The following is a 17,763-nucleotide window of genomic DNA, read 5'->3' as shown; positions in this document are numbered from 1 at the left end:
TCAAAGAGATTCTGAAAAAAAGACTGGAACAGAGAATTTGGGAGACATATGTGCTCCATGAACATAATGAACCAACATCTCATTCCAGTTGTATTAGGAAAAAATAATTCAGCACTAACAAATTTTTTCCCTTGAACAGTCTCCTGTGACAAGATACAAAACCAGATGTACCACAGGCCTGATCCAGTCTGACAATTCTGACATACTATTATACCAATTTCTGTCGTTGTAAAATCATGATGCCATTAGAATTTATCAATGGAATTAAGTTTAGTCTGCATCATCCTTAGGTTTTGCCCTTTGAAGAAAAGATTGAGTATCCATTTATGAATTTTATATAGTAATATTCTTGTTTATTTGCCTTGCAATAACATTGAGATACTCAATTCATGACCAAAGAAACTGTGTCAGGTGTAAATGTGCAAAAAGAGAAGCAAAAAAAAAAATTGGTATTCTGAACTTTTATTTTCTGGAATGTTTTTAACACTGAAGACTGTGTTATGAGTTTCAAGGGTTTTTTCCCAATTTCATGCATGAAAATAATATTAACTTACCTCTCAGAGAGTCAACCACAATGTTCCTCAAAGGCTTTGCAGTGGAGAAAGACCAGCATGGTCCCAAGATCACTTTGGGTTAGAGATGCTAAAGCAAGGAGCTGTTAAAAGAGGTCATGTTTCTCCTGATCATGGAAATGTCAATGTCTGTCATGTTCTCACTAGGAGCAGACCCATGATTGCAACGTGCAGGGTTTGCTCTCAGCAGTTAGGCACAAACAGTATCTGTGGGTATCTCTATTGTAACCTTTTAAACCAATAACTGAATATAATTTTCTTAGTTCCTCCCGGCTTCTTTCTTCAACTATTAGAAAAGACTCTGCAAGCTCGAATGAAGAGGTAGGTCAAAAGTAGCCTGGTCTTCCTAGGGAGTATAAAGAACAGAGGGTATTTATGCTTGGGGTGTGGATGACTGTGGAGAAATGCACCTTTTCCATGGTTACACCATTTGCAGCGACAGTGAAAAAATTACTTCTGCAGATTTCAGGCCAAAGTGTGGTTTAACCATGTGGCACAATTTACAGGGTAAACAAACTTAGCAAGAGCTAACTCTATCAGAAAACTCGTTTAACATGCACAGAAGGCACTGTTAAATTATTTCAGGGCCATAACTCAAAATGCTGAGGAAAATTCTCTTACATTACAGCCAGTGCAAGATTGGATCTGTAGCCAAGTACATCAACATAAATGTTCAGCTGTCTGGGGAAATAGAAGTCTTACACTGTTACTTAGGGGAAAATGTGCACAGACATGGTGGAGCCCCTTAAGAAACAATCCTCATTTTGTTAAACAATAGGATCAAATTTTCAATCAGGTTATCAAGATGATTGCATTCTTCAGCCTTGCCAAGCAAAAAGAAGTATCAGCATGAAGACAGATACATTTTTACAGAATTAATGATGTATGAAATGTGGAAGTGGAGACATACATTTTCATTTTATCCTCTTAATTTTTCTTTTTACATTATAAGTGAAAGGAAATGCTTGGAAGTATTTGCAGTTATTCATATCTGTTTATCTTAGAGTGATTATCAGAGCAAACAGTGTCAGGCATTGTGTTTGGATCCGAGCCTGAAAAATAGTGCTTGCAGGAAAGAGGATTACTTGCATGAGTCAGTGTTTTCAGGACTGTGCTTGGTACTTGGTTTCTACCATGCATATTCAGTGCTTTATAAATCATCCAGATTCAGAAATCATTTAAGTATTTTATTCATTTATCCCCTCTATTTTTTATTAGTTTTAGTCTTGCTTGGTTTTATCCCCTCTATTTATATTCAGTTTAGTGCTGCTTGGATTAATCTGTGTTTACATTTTCAGATTGGTGAACACAATGTTCATTTCAGGATAGAAGTGAACTTTCTTACTGAAGATTCGTTTCTCTTTGCAATATTTCTGTCAGATCTGTGGGATAGGTGTGGATTCTCGATGTAGGATTTTACAGCTACAGAAGTGGATTTGAAAACAGACCAGAAACTTAGGGCAGTGAAAATGAGGCTCACCTTCCCCAGGATCACTGTGTCTTTGCTTCCTAAGGGATTTTTTGCTGATTGATAACTTTGAACTACCTCATAGACAATGCATGCTTCACCAGTATATTTCATAAGGGTGTAATGTCTTTGCAGCGCTGAAAAACACAATCCCTTCTCTCGTCTGTACTCTGGTACTTGCTCATCATCTCTGTGGCCAACCCCTGCTCTATTTACTGTGGCACCGTCTCCAGGCCTGTACACAGGAATTGCATCCACTGTTTGGAATCCTGCTTTGGTAATATGTAACCCTGACAGGCTCTCTTTAAGTCAAGTGCTAAGCTTAACTCACTGTTTAAAACTGGCATGTGACAAATATGAGCAAACACTGTTTCTGAAGCTAAGGCTTCCGTTCTCCGTAGGCTAACACATCACTAAAAACCATATCATATCTGCGTTGCATTGCATTGCTGTTTCAATGTCTGCCACTGGAAGACCTCCTTCTACCAGTCTTTGTTAGACAACTTGAGTCTTCCTTTTGAACAAGTCATTTAGAGTTTGATGAAGTTGCTGGTCATTTGCACTGAGCCAGAACCCTCTACTGGGTTACAGGACACTCATCCCCAACGAGTCATTCTTAAGGACAAATTGACCCCAGGGACACAAAACATCTCAACCTGAGGTCATTTTTGGAGAGCCTTTGTTGCCATTCCTCCACTCATCTGAGTAGTTAGGGTCCACTCACAGTGAACACTAAGCTCTTTAGAATACAAGGACACTGACCACACAGCTTGCTTCTTGCCAAATACTCTATCCTTTCTCTGAAGAGATGAGTGGATCCCAATAGTGCCTGAGCTTTAGAGGTTCTCTTGAGTTCATGTTAGGATTTTTCAAGTTTCCTTATGTTAGAGAAGAATGTACAATTTGAGTAAACTTCTAATTATCACTCAAAAAAAAGTTATTTCTACTGAATTAAAATCTGCTTTGTATCAGGAAGACAACATCATGTCTCTATTCCTTTCCTATCCCTTCCATTTTTTCTTCAAAACAAGGCTGCCACAAGTGTGCCACACTTTGGCCACAACAACCCCAAGCAGCACTACAGGCTGGGGACAGGGTGGCCGGAGGGCAGCCAGGCAGAAGAGAAGCTGGGGGTGCTGGTAGATAGGAGCTGAACATGAGCGAGCAGGGTGCCCAGGTGGCCAAGAGAGCCAATGGCATCCTGGCCTGTACCAGGAGCAGTGTGGCCAGTAGGACAAGGGAGGTTATTCTGCCCCTGTACTCAGCACTGGTCAGACCACATCTTGAGTCCTGTGTCCAGTTCTGGGCTCCTCATTTCAAGAGAGAAGTTGAGATACTGGAATGTGTCCACAGGAGGGCGACAAAGCTGGTGAGGGGCTGGAGCACAGCCCTGTGAGGAGAGGCTGAGGGAGCTGGGGGTGTGCAGCCTGCAGCAGAGGAGGCTCAGGGCAGAGCTCATTGCTGTCTACAACTACCTGAAGGGAGGTCATAGCCAGGTGGGGGTTGGCCTCTTCTCCTAGGCAACCAGCAATAGAACAAGGGACACAGTCTCAAGTTGTGCCAGGGGAGGTATAGGCTGGATGTTAGGAGGAAGTTCTTCACAGAGAGAGTGATTGGCATTGGAATGGGCTGCCCAGGGAGGTGGTGGAGTTGCCATTCCTGGAGGTGTTCAAAAGAAGAGACTGGATGAGGCACTTAGTGCCATGATCTAGTTGATTGGATAGGGCTGGGTGAGAGGTTGGACTGGATGATCTTGGGAGTCTCTTCCCACCTGGTTGATTCTATGATTGTATAAGTAGCTAATCTACAGAAGCACAATGAGATACTTGGGTTTAGTTTGCCTTTGGTGTTTTCTCCCTCTTCTTCCACCTCTGCTTTCTCTTTTCCCCTTTTCTATTTTTGCTTTTTAGGGGATTTTCACAGGATTTTGTTTGCATGAACACAAAAGCCTCTTCCACTGTAGACCAGGTTAAAAAAACATAAGATTTACCAGACACAACCCACTTACAACCAGCAGAAACAAAAGAATTCTGCTCTTCAGGTACAGCATTAGTCTCTGTGAGGGGAAACCATGTACAAAGATCTGTGAATGTCATGTTTGTACTGACAGCTATAAAACATCTCCTTGAAGGACTCACTTTGCTACTGGATTAAAAAAAAAGGAGTAAAATAAAAGAACATGATCAACGAATAAAAATAATGTCCTTCCATATGTACTGTAGAACATTAGATAGATGAGCCAGTCCTATGTTAGTCATTTCCTGTTCAACTACTCTGTTAAATATGTTTTCAGGCATGATTATTTAAAGTCATCTTTGTAAGTTACTGTAGAATTATCACAGTATCACAGTATCACAGTATCATCAGGGTTGGAAGAGACCTCACAGATCATCAAGTCCAACCCTTTACCACAGAGCTCAAGGCCAGACCATGGCACCAAGTGCCACATCCAAGCCTGCCTTGAACAGCTCCAGGGACGACGACTCCACCACCTCCCCGGGCAGCCCATTCCAGTGTCCAATGACTCTCTCAGGGAAGAACTTTCTCCTCACCTCAAGCCTAAATTTCCCCTGGCACAGCTTGAGGCTGTGTTCTCTTGTTCTGGTGCTGGCCACCTGAGAGAAGAGAGCAACCTCCTCCTGGCCACAACCACGCCTCAGGTAGTTGTAGACAGCAATAAGGTCTCCCCTGAGCCTCCTCTTCTCCAGGCTAACCAATCCCAGCTCCCTCAGCCTCTCCTCGTAGGGCTGTGCTCGAGGCCTCTCATCAGCCTCGTTGCCCTTCTCTGGACACACTCAAGCATCTCAATGTCCCTCCTAAACTGGGGGGCCCAGAACTGAACACAGGACTCAAGGTGTGGTCTAACCAGTGCAGAGTACAGGGGCAGAATGACCTCCCTGCTCCTGCTGACCACACCATTCCTGATGCAGGCCAGGATGCCACTGGCTCTCTTGGCCACCTGGGCACACTGCTGGCTCATGTTCAGGCAGGTATCACTCAGCACCCCCAGATCCCTCTCTGTCTGGCTGCTCTCAGCCACTCTGACCCCAGCCTGTATCTCTGCATGGGGTTGCTGTGGCCAAAGTGCAGCACCCTGCACTTGGAGCTATTGAACCCCATCCCATTGGACTCTGCCCATCTGTCCAGGTGGTCAAGGTCCCACTGCAGAGCCCTTCTGCCCTCCAACCCAGCCACATCTGCCCCCAGCTTGGTGTCATCTGCAAACTTGCTGATGACTGACTCGATGCCCTCATCCAGATCATCTATGAAGATGTTAAAGAGGATGGGGCCCAGCACTGATCCCTGAGGGACACCACTAGTGACAGCTGCCAGCTGGATGTGGCACCATTCACCACCACTCTCTGGGTCCAGCCCTCCAGCCAGTTCCTAACCCAGCACAGAGTGTTGCCATCCAAGCCATTGTTTAACAGTGTGCTGAGTTCCCAAAGCCTTTGTTTGTAAATATACCAAGTGAAGGGTTGTTTACCAGAGAAAATACTGGTGTTCTGGCTAGGAGACAGTTCTAATCAAGTATGGTTGCAGTAAGCAGGTGTTTTTCATGTGGAGCATGCTGGAAATGAGTGTGTATCACAGAAGTGGCTCTTGGACTATGTATTGCTGTTGATAAATAACAGAACTCAGAATTGTATCAGCCACTGCAGTGATCAAAGGGAAAACAGTAGAAGCTTTGTGCATGCTGGCAGAATTTGGCCCACTAAAAAAGGTGATGTCCTCATTTTTACTCTTCAAAAGCTTGAAGAATACAAGCCTCACACTGGCATTTTGGGTAATGGTTATTAGTGCCTCCCTGTATTTTTCCTGGACCCATACTTCTTGTCTCTCTTCTCTTTCTCTCATTGGCCTTCCTTCCTCTCCCTCCTCCCCTCCCCCTCTTTTTTTTTCCCCTTCAATGATAGATCATTCTCAAGCTATGCCAAAGAGATATTGCTGGGAAGTCGTTGGGTGGCAAGGGAGATACATGCAACAGTGACTGTACTTTTCTAGATAGAAGGCATGAATGGTGATATTAGTGTTAAGACAAAAGTATCAACTCATGAGCTGGGAACAGATGCTGCCTTTTTGGACTTTTTAAACTGCTTATTACACTGTTTAAAATATTCTGACCCAAGTCTGCTCCCATTCTATTAGAAGTGTCTTTTGAAGCAGAATTGGACCTCAATATGAGTGTGAAGGTATTGGATATGTTGCAGTATTATTCATGTTAAGCATACAGATTTCCATCTACACTTTGTAATATATAGATAAAATTTGGCAGCAGGTTTCTCCTTCCTCCCAAAGTTCTTGCCTCAGCTTTAATGAAAAGCAAAATGCCTGTCAACAGAGCAGTAGTTATAATGCACTTAGTAGCAACTTAATATTTCAGTTGCCTGGAAGAGCTTTTTATATGTAGAGATTAATGGATGGCTACATAAAGAATTTCTTCTAGTGAAAGAATTAATTTTGCTTAATCCTTTTGAAATTAAGAGATGATATGGAGAGATGAGTAATGAAGTGCAGTCTCTGATTGTGAGGTACCTAATAGATAACCACAGGGGTTACTTCTCTCTCACCAGCTGTAATTACACTAATTACTAATATGGTGCCAGGAACACTAAGGCAGGCTGAGTGTGACAACAAAAAACAGTGTTTCTGACAAAGTCTTCTTTCTCCATCAGCTGGGCCAGAGGGAGGCTGACTGTGTTAGGAGGCTAATGTGTGCCTTCTCTTGTGGGAGAGAAGAGACCAAGTACCTCTGCTGCTCACATGCAACTTGCTTGTGAAGACATAAAACCTGACTTCAGTTCTTTCCAAGGGGAGGCAGTTTCAGACCAGAGGCTGAGGAACTGATCTATGCCTTAGGCAAATTAGTCCTATTCAGACTACTGAAAGTATTTGAATGGGTAGAAGTTACTCCTGTACATAAAAGTTGCCAGACTGACCTCATGATGGGCAAGAATGTAATGAAAGACAATGGTGGAAAAGGAGAAGGAAAAAAATAATAAACTGTATTTAAGTATGTATAAAATTGCTGGACAAGTGGCCTCGACTATTAAGCTAAATGGTGCTTGTAAATTCCATTTAATCTTAGGACATTCTCTTGTGCTGTAACTCACAATATCTCAGAGGAAACGTTTTAAAGATGAATTCAACATTTCAGTAAAAGAATGAGTATCAGGTTTCCAGATTTATCAATGGGATGTTTCCAAACAAAATACCTTCTTTTTTTCCTTTGGAATTACTCTGCCATTTATTTTTATTTCCCCAGTTTTCCTGTCCACTGCATTATGAACTTCTCTGGGGAAATCTATTGTTAGATGTTTTCACACACATAGGCTCCCTTCTCCCCCCATGATAAAGGATAAAATTGTGCTCCAGTGTGTGCAACACATTCTCAAAGTACAGCTGAATTCCATTATACAGTTTGTCATTTGCATGATACCTTTTGAGTTACCACTCTCGGAGAAGCCTTATGTACTACAGAGAAATACACTAGGAAAATGAAAAACAAGTTTGGTGTGAAGTCCACAGGGTAAACTGGCATAGATTGTGTTGAACTGATGGCCTTAGTCCCATGAAAGCTCAGGGGCAGAAAATGGAGCATCTCAGTGACAGGCACTATTTGTATGTACAGTGTTCCCTCCACATAGGTATTGCTGCAGTGTAACAAGGGCTTCGTAGCTCAGGATGGCAATGTACTACTTTTTTCACTTCAAAGACACTTATTTGATTCCTGCCTGTTCTGGATTTAAGTCTTATTAAGTATCACAAGTGAAATTTGCTATAAGTCTAAGCTCTCTCTTCAATATTGAACAGAATAACTAGTTTTGCACATGCTGTTCCAATCTAAATCACACAAACCTCCATTTAAAATGGTCCTTTTCTGTCGGTGGCAGACTGAAGCAGGAGAGATCTCTTTCCTTGGAGAGCACTCACATCCTCTGTATGTTTCCTGTACCAGGCACTGTCTCCTTATCAGCACTTTGTTTTGTCTTCTGTGTCACTAAGCACAGTTTCATCCCTACCTTTTCAGCCAAATTTAAGCAATACATCCTACCTCTCTAGTGAGACAGAAGTGTAGTTTGCCCATTGAGGTTGCAAGGACAATGTTACAGACCTAAAAAAAACAAATGACTTAAATGTTTTGAGGAGCAAGAATCCCATTCCCATTTTACCAGAGCCAAACCTGGCAAGAAAAGAATGGCATGTCTGCAGGCCTGCTTTAAAATGATTGCCTGTTTCCCTTCTTGCAGAAGCAACGTTTGTGTTTGTTGTGATATGACCCAGATGGGATATGCATTTTGTACAAATGTGGTTTGACATGACTTGAGTTAATTTTCTGGGCAGCTCAGGATTAGGGAATTGCCCAGTATTCCCTTTGCTGTTTGCTTGCAGCTCCCTCTTCCCTTTTCTTCATCTTTTTCATTCCCACAAGACTTTTTTTTTACACCTGAGTAGAGCTCCAGTGCGGTGGTGAAATGAGCAAATTAGAAGTGCAGAACCTCATCCTATTTAGGTTGCTTTTTAAGAGCCTTCTCCTTGATGAAGCCATCTCACCAAACCTATAACATCTTATTATACACACAATGTATTCCCTTCACAGACCTACACAACCAGAGAAGGACGAAGTGCATAGCAGTCACAGAAGTTTGTTGGCAATCCAAGAGTTACTTTTAAAAACTAAATATGAAACCAAAAAAAAAAGGAGAAAAAGGCTGTTGAGCTGTGAGAACACTCCTCCAAGAAGATCAGAGAGCCTCCTGTAAAAACATGTGAAATTGAGTTGTATTGTGATAATGTGATTTTTTTTTCAGAGAGGAGATTATCTCACATCTTCTAATCAGCTTCTCACTTGCTCATTCACAGGATCCCAAACCAGCACAAAACATGTGCTCAGCAAAACAGTCAGAATGGGATACAATCCCATTTCAGTGTGATGCAGCTGAGATGGGTGTCACCCCAGTAAGTTTCAGCCTAGAGCTGAATTGAGGTTCTGCTGCCTTTGCTCCTCCCAACACTGATGGGTGGGAAAATCTGTTTCAGTGGCCCTAAAAGACTCATCAAGTCCTATGTTATCTTGCTCTGCAGCTTTAACCTCTCGCTTTTCATTACTTCTCTGAAGCAGAGAAAAAAATGTGCTTAGGCTTAGATTTTAACTGAGTAACTCCTGCTCAGTGTTACTGGGAGTGGCTGGAAGGACTCTGTGACTCACTCAAGATGACTCATTCAAGGGAAAAGGTATAAAACAGAATCTGTCCCACTGAGAAAAAGAAGCATTAGTGGGACTTGCTTCATCTTTGGATATGAACTGTTAGGAGAACAGACACGGAGGTGCTTCTGATGATGTTTAAACTGGTTTATTATTGTGGCAGATTTTTAATTTATATTTGTGGAATGTGTATGAAGATGCAAAGACAGAAGATAAAAATTCAGCTTGCTATGCTAAAGTCATGATATACTACTATAGAAATAGATTGTTCTCATTTTGGGCCATCTCATCATCTTCTGAGGCTTGGTACAAGTTGAAGACTCCTAAAAATAATATTTTCTTGCTACTATTTCTGGTAAGACTTCTACAGAACTCATCCTAATAAAGCCCTCATTCAGCCATTTGTCTAGTTAAATTTGTGATGTAGGAACAATCTGCTTTGGGAGCTGATTCATCCCTGGAGGAAGTGGGTATTGTAGTCAGTCAATGAGATTGCCCCTACTTACACTACAGATAAATGTGGTGCTTTGTCCTGACGTTTCTGCCTCACAATAATTTCACATTCCAAATTATAAACCTCTGAAAGTTGCAGATTATAATAAATGTGCTGACACAACTTCATCTGTCAGAGTAAATGGCATTGCTCTAATAATGAAATAAAAAATCCTACTTAATCCCATTCTTTCCCTAAAGTGGTGTTTTGCATTAGCTATGGATGAAAAGACAAACAAGTACATGTATATTCAATAATAATGTCAGCTGGGTCAGAGAAGAATAGGAAATGAAATGAATCCATGACACTTGTGGAGATAGCTTTCTGATACAGGCAGTTTTCTCTTTGATTTGCCCTCATTGACAGTATTCATTGTAACTTTAGCATATCCACCAAATTGGCCTTTATTAACAGCTGGACTGATCTTCATAACAAATACACCTTGTAATCTCCAGTCTGGGTTAACAATTACATAAAGCCAAATAGATGATATGCATATTTACAGGGATTGCTCACTCAAGAGGGCCTGATTTCACATTCAAACCATCCAGATGATTTGAGAGAGCTGTAGATACAGAGCTCTTCTGTCTCAGGGCTTTGAAGCCAAAATGAGTTACCTCTCTAGGTGTGATAGTGAAATAGTCACCTTGCATTAAGGTTGCTGACAATCTCCGAAAGCCCTTCTTGGGCTTTGAGTGTGATCAGATGCTACTTGCTTATAAATGAGAGTTAATAGATACATTAAGCAGTACAAGCTACTGTGACCCATGTCTTCAGTATGTTAAACACAGTTTAAAATAGTGGCAGACAATCTCGTTCTCTGCTTTCCATAAAATACTGCCTCTTCTAACCAGTGTCCTCTGGGAGCAGGTTATTCAAACTCTTTAGCACTCTACCTTCATTTGCACATACTGTGTGTTTTTAATTTATTCCCCCACTTCTCCAGCTACCATGTATTTATTGTTGATACCATACTCAGTTTCTCTTTAATTATTCCATCTGCCAGGAGAGTGTGATGCATTTTAGAAGCTGGGTGGTTTAGTTGTTTAACCTTTGAGTTTTGAAGCCGAATGGGTCGTCCTATTATTCTTTAGCAGAACAGGCTAAGAAGAATTATATACTCCAAGTGATAAGCTTGGAACTGCTAAAGAAATACCAAAATCCAATTTTTTTCCTTCTCTCTAGTTGTCTAAACATCCATTAGTCTCTTGAAGTGAACTCATAAATCCTGCAAATTTAGTTTATCTGAGACCAACTCTAACAGTTGTCCTTCCTACTAATCATGTTTTATATCCGTTTTATATTTTTCAATATTCAATAAACATGTCTTGCACTTTCTGTATTTGTTAGTGCCTGCAGTGTAGGCTGGGTGAGGACAGTTATTAATCAGCAATTTCAGATGGCTGTTTGGTTAGTTTAGTAAGTGTATTCATTTATCTTTTTTATGTTTTCTTCTTTGTTCTCTCCATTTATCCAATATGGGATTTAGTTTGTCCTCCTTGGTTTATTTCTGCATTAAAAAAAAAATAGGGGGGGGGGGGGGGGGGGGGTAGCTGCTGGAATGCAAAAACACCACTCTGGGCTTCATTCATGAATAGATCCATTGCATTATGTCTTCTTATATCTGCCTTAAAAAATAATAATGGCACGCATTATGTAGCAGTGCTGCTGAAAGCAGTGGATAATTTACACATTAAAAGTTAGATGTAGGTTTAAAAGTAGGAGTGTGAGATTGAATTAGAGTTAAGAATCAGAACGGTGTAGCCCTGTGTGAAGATGGTCTTGGTTTCCTGGGGGTATTGTCCTTCTGGTGTGTAATGAGACTTGCAGATAAGGATCTGGGACTGCACATAGATCGAGGTGCAGCAATACATTGAGAATGGCACAGCAAGTACTGACACTGGGGAAACAAATGAATGTGTCTGCTAGATAAACAGCATTAAAAGTTCCTGTTCATCACCCAAGTCCAGGCCTCTGAAGATTAGTTTTTCCTGAAAAAGACTGTTTTAAGTTTGCACGGCAAGGTTTTGGTATCCAGGGGAGGAGGGTAGAAGAGGTGGCTTCTGCTGAGAAGATGCCAGAACCTTTCCCTATTTCTGACAGCCAATGCCAGCTGGCTCCAAGAAGGACCCTCCACTGGCCAAGGCCAAGCCCATCAGTGACAGTGGTAGTTCCTCTGGGATAGCCTGTTTAAGAAGAGGGTAAAAGTGCTGCACAGCAGCAGCTGGACAGAGGAACAAGAATGTGAAACATTTCCACAGGCACCATGGTCAGTGAAGGAGAAGGTAGAGAAAGTGCTTCAGGTATTGAAGCAGCGATTCCACCGCAGCCTGTGAAGACCATGATGAGACAAGCTGTCTCCATGCAGCCCATGGAGATTCCCATGCTGAAGCAGGTGTATACACTGTAATGCCATGGAGAGTCCACAGTGGAGCAAGGTCCTGGCAGGACTTGTGACTCTGCGAAGAGAGGAGCCCACACTGGAGCAGGTTTGCTGACAGGGCTTGTGACCGTATGGGGACCTATCCTGGAGCAGTCTGTTCCTGAAGGGCTGCACCCTGAGGAAGGGGGACCCCACAATGGGGCAGTTTGTGAAGGACTGTTCTCAGGGAAAGGACCCCATGCTGGGCCAGAGGAAGAGTGAGAGGAAGAAGGAGCAGCACAGACAATGTGGTGAACTGACTGCAACCCCTATTTCCCATCTTATTGTGCTGCTGAGGGGAAGAAGGTAGAGAAATTGAGGAAAAAGTTAAGCCCAGGAAGAAGGGAGGTGTGGAGGGAAGGTGGTTTTAAAATGTGGGTTTATTTCTCATCACCCTACTCTGATTGGGTTGGTAATAAACTCGTTTCCCCAAGTTGCATGTGTTTGCCTGTGACACTGATTTCCAGGAGATCTCTCCTTGTTCTTATTTTAACCCATCAGCCTTTCATTATATTTTCTTTTCCCCACCCAGCTGAGGAACAGAGTAATAGAGCAGCTTTGGTGGGCACCTGGCATCCAGCCAAGGTCAACCCACCACAAATTCTTACTTCTAGAAGATTCTTTATCCATGCTACAGTCATACTTTTATGGGTTCCCATATTACAGAGAGGCATCTGCCATTTATCAAGACATTAATGACTAGTAGTTATGTGTCCAGATACTTTGTAACCACTGAGCTGCCCGACAACAGAGGTCACTGAAAGACAGATGACTTACAAACCGGTTTAAAGATCTCCTTGCACTTTGTCTTTTTTTTTTTTTAAGAGCACTAGCAGGGCTTCAAACCTTTTGATATTTCCACATTAGGATTAGTGTCCTCTCTTTAAAACTCCTTATACCAGGAGGCTTCTGTGATTTACTGGTACTCTTCCAACAAAAACAAAAAAACCCTCCCAACTTCGTAACAGAACATCCATTGATTGCTGCAGTTATTTAGAGGTTAACAATAAAAAATCATAGACTTCAGTCTCCATCAAGGTAGAAAGGAAACAGTAATTGCAATTTGCAAGCCTCCTGCCGTGGGTAAAGGAGCTCAGGCTGGGAGAAAGGAAACTCAGCAATTTTAGTGGCTGTCACAGCAGATCTGGGCGAGATGTGCCCATTCATTCATATGTCTTCCTGTGATAAGAGAATTTGTCAAGGTGAAAAGATGGGTGTGAGGCAGGAGCGTGCCCAAAGGAGTGTCAGCTCTGAGGGGGACCACTAGATAAAACCATTCATACATGGGAAACTGTACTGGAGTGTATTGGGGGGTTAGTAGTTGTGTCTCTGTCTCTCTAGGTAGACAGATCTTGAAAGAAGACCTTTCCTGCATAGCTGTGACAACATATAGTATAGTTTCTTAGCCTGTGTGTTTTGCCATACCCAGGTTTTGGGTTACAAACAAATAGGGAGTACTCAATGCTTTCTTCTGCCCAGAGAAAGGAAGGAGGCATTGGGACAGCCACACCTTTAGGAGTTTCCTTCCCCTGTAATCAAAGTCAGGGAGCAGACCTGTGAGATTTCTCTGTATTTAAAAATAAGAAAAATGGGATATTAATTATCAGCTTGGAAAATTCCCACTTCCTATTCTTCGCTTTGCATTCTCAGTTTGATAAGGTGGGGATTGATATCAGCCTTAAAAAGTGGTGGTCTAGAAACATGAAGGACTTGCTTTCTAGTTTTATCTCTAAGAGCTGCATTTCCTTTCCATTTTTTACTTATAAAAGCATATGGTATATATGGGCTAATCACCATGAGACAATGTGTAAATGAAAGAACACATGAAAGAGGAGCTGTCTGCTAGACTTTATGATGAATGAATCCGAAAGTCATTTATTCTCAGCCAGCATCACTCAGAAGGATTAGTACATAGAGTATTCATCAGTTTACTCATCACAGATCTGATTTTGCTGATGTTGAATTGAAATAGTTTTTCCTCTGACTTTGCTAAGAGTAGATTCAGCCCACTGTTAATTCATTAAATGTAAAATTCTGCATTGTCTCTCTTTTATTCAGAATGCTTGAGGATGATCTGAAGCTCAGCAGTGATGAAGATGACAATGAACAGGTAAATACACCTGCCAAAAGTGCACAGACCATATAATCTGACAAAGTTGTTTTATCAGTTGGATGTGAATGCACATTGATTTACTGTATTTGCATCAAAAGCATTTTGGGGTGTTGTAATTCTACTATTCACAGCATAAGCTGCAGACCAACAAGAAAGCACAATAAGGATGTTTCATGTAGTTCCTTGATAACTTATAGTATGTGGAAAATGTTTTTCCTTTTGGCAGTATGAGCTTCATCTCATTTTAAGTTATTAGAATTCATTCAGATCTCCTTAGCTCTCCCAAATATTTTCTTAAGAACCAGATTGTGGTCTGTTTCTGCAGGGATTCCAAACATGAACACTTCCAATCACATAAAAAACAAATGAACTGTCTGGACAGGCAGCAGTCTCAGTACATTTCATAAGTGCCTGACACTCAAGGGAAACCTTCACCTTACCCCATATATATATATGATTGCGTCTCTTATTTGTGTTACAAGTAGAGGGTATAGACAAAGATATAAACATTGTAGGAAAGAGTCCACAGCTTTCTAGGTTTCCTGAATGAATGTGTCTGTCCTTTAGGTTTTTGTCACACACTGCATCCCACAGTAAGGCCTTGCAAAGGTGAACAGCATGGCTCCGCTGCACCACTCAGACATTACAGCGGCAGTGCCTTCACACTTCAGCAGCTTCTGCCGTGTCTCTTTAAAGAGAGAGACTGAAAAAGTGAAGGAAGGTTGATCTCACCCACTGGCCAGACACAAAAGCATCCACAAAGTAACTGCAATGGTTTTTGACTGCCATGTACTTTCTCCAAAAAGTAAGGAAATTGTTCCTTCACGAGGGACAGAGCAAGGCTGCTACAATATGTGAGCTTTGCAGTGTTGCATATTCAGCTGTGGAGCCCAGGGTTAGAAAAATACTGCCTTGCATTTTTGACATGAACATTTGGCAGTCAAATGACCCCGCTGTGATTCAGGTGCACACATGTGCATTCTGACAGAGAGGGAAAAGGTTAAAACTCTGCTCCAAACCATTCTAACAGTCCAGGCAGTCTTTCTGCAAAGGAATGGAATCATTGTCTTTAAAATTACTTTGGTTTTTAATTTTGCTATAGGCTTACAGCCAATGTGAAGCATGCACCAGAATTTACTGATTGATTGTTTTTTTACAAATAAGAACACAATATATAAACAGCAGCTTTATTACCTTTACCTCTACATCTATTTCAAGAGAACCTAAGTTCTTTGAGAACAATGATCAGCTTGAAACCCTAGAGTTTGTCCTTTGAGAATTGCTAGGGATCCTTCAGTCTTTACATGGTGAGGCAGTTGTGACACAGATCCATAAATGCACCTTGATCTCAGCTTTTAGTTAATGTCTGTGGGATGTGGAGAGAGTTTGATCTATCAGCCTGTCTTCTGAGACTACCAGGAGTCCATTTGTCATGGTAGAAGAGCGTTGGAAGCTTGTCTGCAAGAAACAGAGCTCTTCTGTCTTACTTTCTCACTCCTGTGAATGAGCACACCTAAGATCTGTATTGCATTTATTTAGGGGTCTATGAACCTCATGCTCCTTCAAATGTTAAACATCTCCTTCCTTTTGTCCCTACTCTTCAGGGGCAGCCAAATACACAATATAGTTACAGTCAGTCATGTAATTAAGGAGTTGAGCCTGATTTCTGGATAGAATGGGCACAGTGAAGAAGAAGTCAGTGGCAGGTATTTATTCTATTAGATTGTGTTAGTAAGGTTGTTATTAAACATGCTGCCCACTTTTATCTTTTCAAATAGTTTTTTTAAATAACTGGAGATTATTCCAGTTATGAAACCAATCTGGAGAATGCTTCTTAGTATAGGTGTTGGGTCTCTTTTGGTTAAGGAATGCATGATGATGGCCTAGCAACATATCACGAAGAAAAGGATTCCAGAAAGGAGACCTTACACTTTAATTTCACCCCAGAATGTTTTAGAGGCTTCAGCAAGTGATAGCTGGCTGGAAATCTAAACTACTAGTGGCAGAGTGATGCAAATTGCACAGAAATCTCGTGGTCTTTCTCACCTCTTGAACTTCTGCCAGTTGTGGGCTTGATCACAGTATCACAGTATCATCAGGGTTGGAAGAGACCTCACAGATCATCAAGTCCAACCCTTTACCACAGAGCTCAAGGCTAGACCATGGCACCAAGTGCCACGTCCAACCTTGCCTTGAACAGCTCCAGGGACGGCGACTCCACCACCTCCCCGGGCAGCCCATTCCAGTGTCCAATGACTCTCTCAGTGAAGAACTTTCTCCTCACCTCAAGCCTAAATCTCCCCTGGCATAGCTTGAGGCTGTGTCCTCTCATTCTGGTGCTGGCCACCTGAGAGAAGAGAGCAACCTCCTCCTGGCCACAACCACGCCTCAGGTAGTTGTAGACAGCAATAAGGTCACCCCTGAGCCTCCTCTTCTCCAGGCTAACCAATCCCAGCTCCCTCAGCCTCTCCTCGTAGGGCTGTGCTCAAGGCCTCTCCCCAGCCTCGTTGCCCTCCTCTGGACACTCTCAAGCATCTGAACATCCCTTCTAAACTGGGGGGCCCAGAACTGAACACAGATGCAGAAGCTGTCAAGTGTATTTCTTTGAACCATAATATACAGGAGGTCCAAGAGAGTTATTGCAGGTCTTTTCATACTTCAGATCATAATGGTCATTGCAATAGTGCATTAGACAAGTAACAGGTCACTTCAGCCGAGCTTCAAACTCCCAGTATCACCTTTTTGGCCTTGCTTGGCCCAACAGAGACCTGTTACTGCCTGCCTCTAACACATATAAGCACACCCCACAGTGTCTTCAGTGCAGGCACTGTTGAGCTGGCCATGTGACACGTGCTTTGTCCCACAGACAAAGTGTTGATTCTTGTGTCTCATTGCAGGTGATTTGGGATTAAAGACACACAGAAAATGACGGGTTAGATCTGGAATCAATTTTCATTTACAGCCGAGAAGCAGTTATTGATGCTGTGCTCACAGCTCAATAAAAGATCTAAAGATATAGACCTTGTGTTTCTCTTTCAATAGAAGCAGCATAATCAGTGTCAAATGTTTTAACAAAGAAAATTGTATTGACAGTTTTATTAAAATTTCTGCCTTTAAAGTTTTAAGTTATCTACAATTTGACCTACTTGAATGGTTTTTAATATGCACGCTGACCAACCCAATAGATTTTTATGTCACACATTTATAATAGCAGCTACACATCTGTTTAAGGTATGATTTGAGAAATACTGTTGCATGTAGGCATTCCCTGGATTGTAAACTCTTTTTAGCACTGTCACTGAGGGGAACGTTGGCACATGCATCACTATCACATTCAGAAGTCCTACAGTACAATGTTTTTAGGTTGGCTATGAGGTATATTTTAGATTGGCAGATGACAGGCATGTTGTTAGTAAAACCATTAGATGGCAAGGCATTTTGGAGTGGCTAATGTTAACACTTGTGAGGAAGGACAGAGCTTTTAAATA

At 41.9% G+C, this 17,763-nt stretch overlaps 1 protein-coding gene across 4 annotated transcripts in view; it reads left to right on the top strand.

Annotated features, from left to right (window-relative positions):
• AFF2 (ALF transcription elongation factor 2) overlaps positions 1-17,763 on the top strand; it is a 357,624-nt gene that overhangs the window by 245,729 nt on the left and 94,132 nt on the right. For all 4 annotated transcript variants that reach the window (XM_064159592.1, XM_064159590.1, XM_064159591.1 and 1 more), the window contains one exon: positions 14,221-14,272. In XM_064159592.1, the coding sequence (XP_064015662.1) occupies positions 14,221-14,272 (52 nt within the window). The remainder of the gene's footprint in view (positions 1-14,220; positions 14,273-17,763) is intronic.

The sequence above is a fragment of the Pogoniulus pusillus genome, chromosome 19 (genome assembly GCF_015220805.1).
Source record: "Pogoniulus pusillus isolate bPogPus1 chromosome 19, bPogPus1.pri, whole genome shotgun sequence".
Classification (NCBI taxonomy): Eukaryota; Metazoa; Chordata; class Aves; order Piciformes; family Lybiidae; genus Pogoniulus; species Pogoniulus pusillus.
Note: the sequence above shows the minus strand (reverse complement) of the source record. Positions and strands in the feature narration are given on the sequence as shown.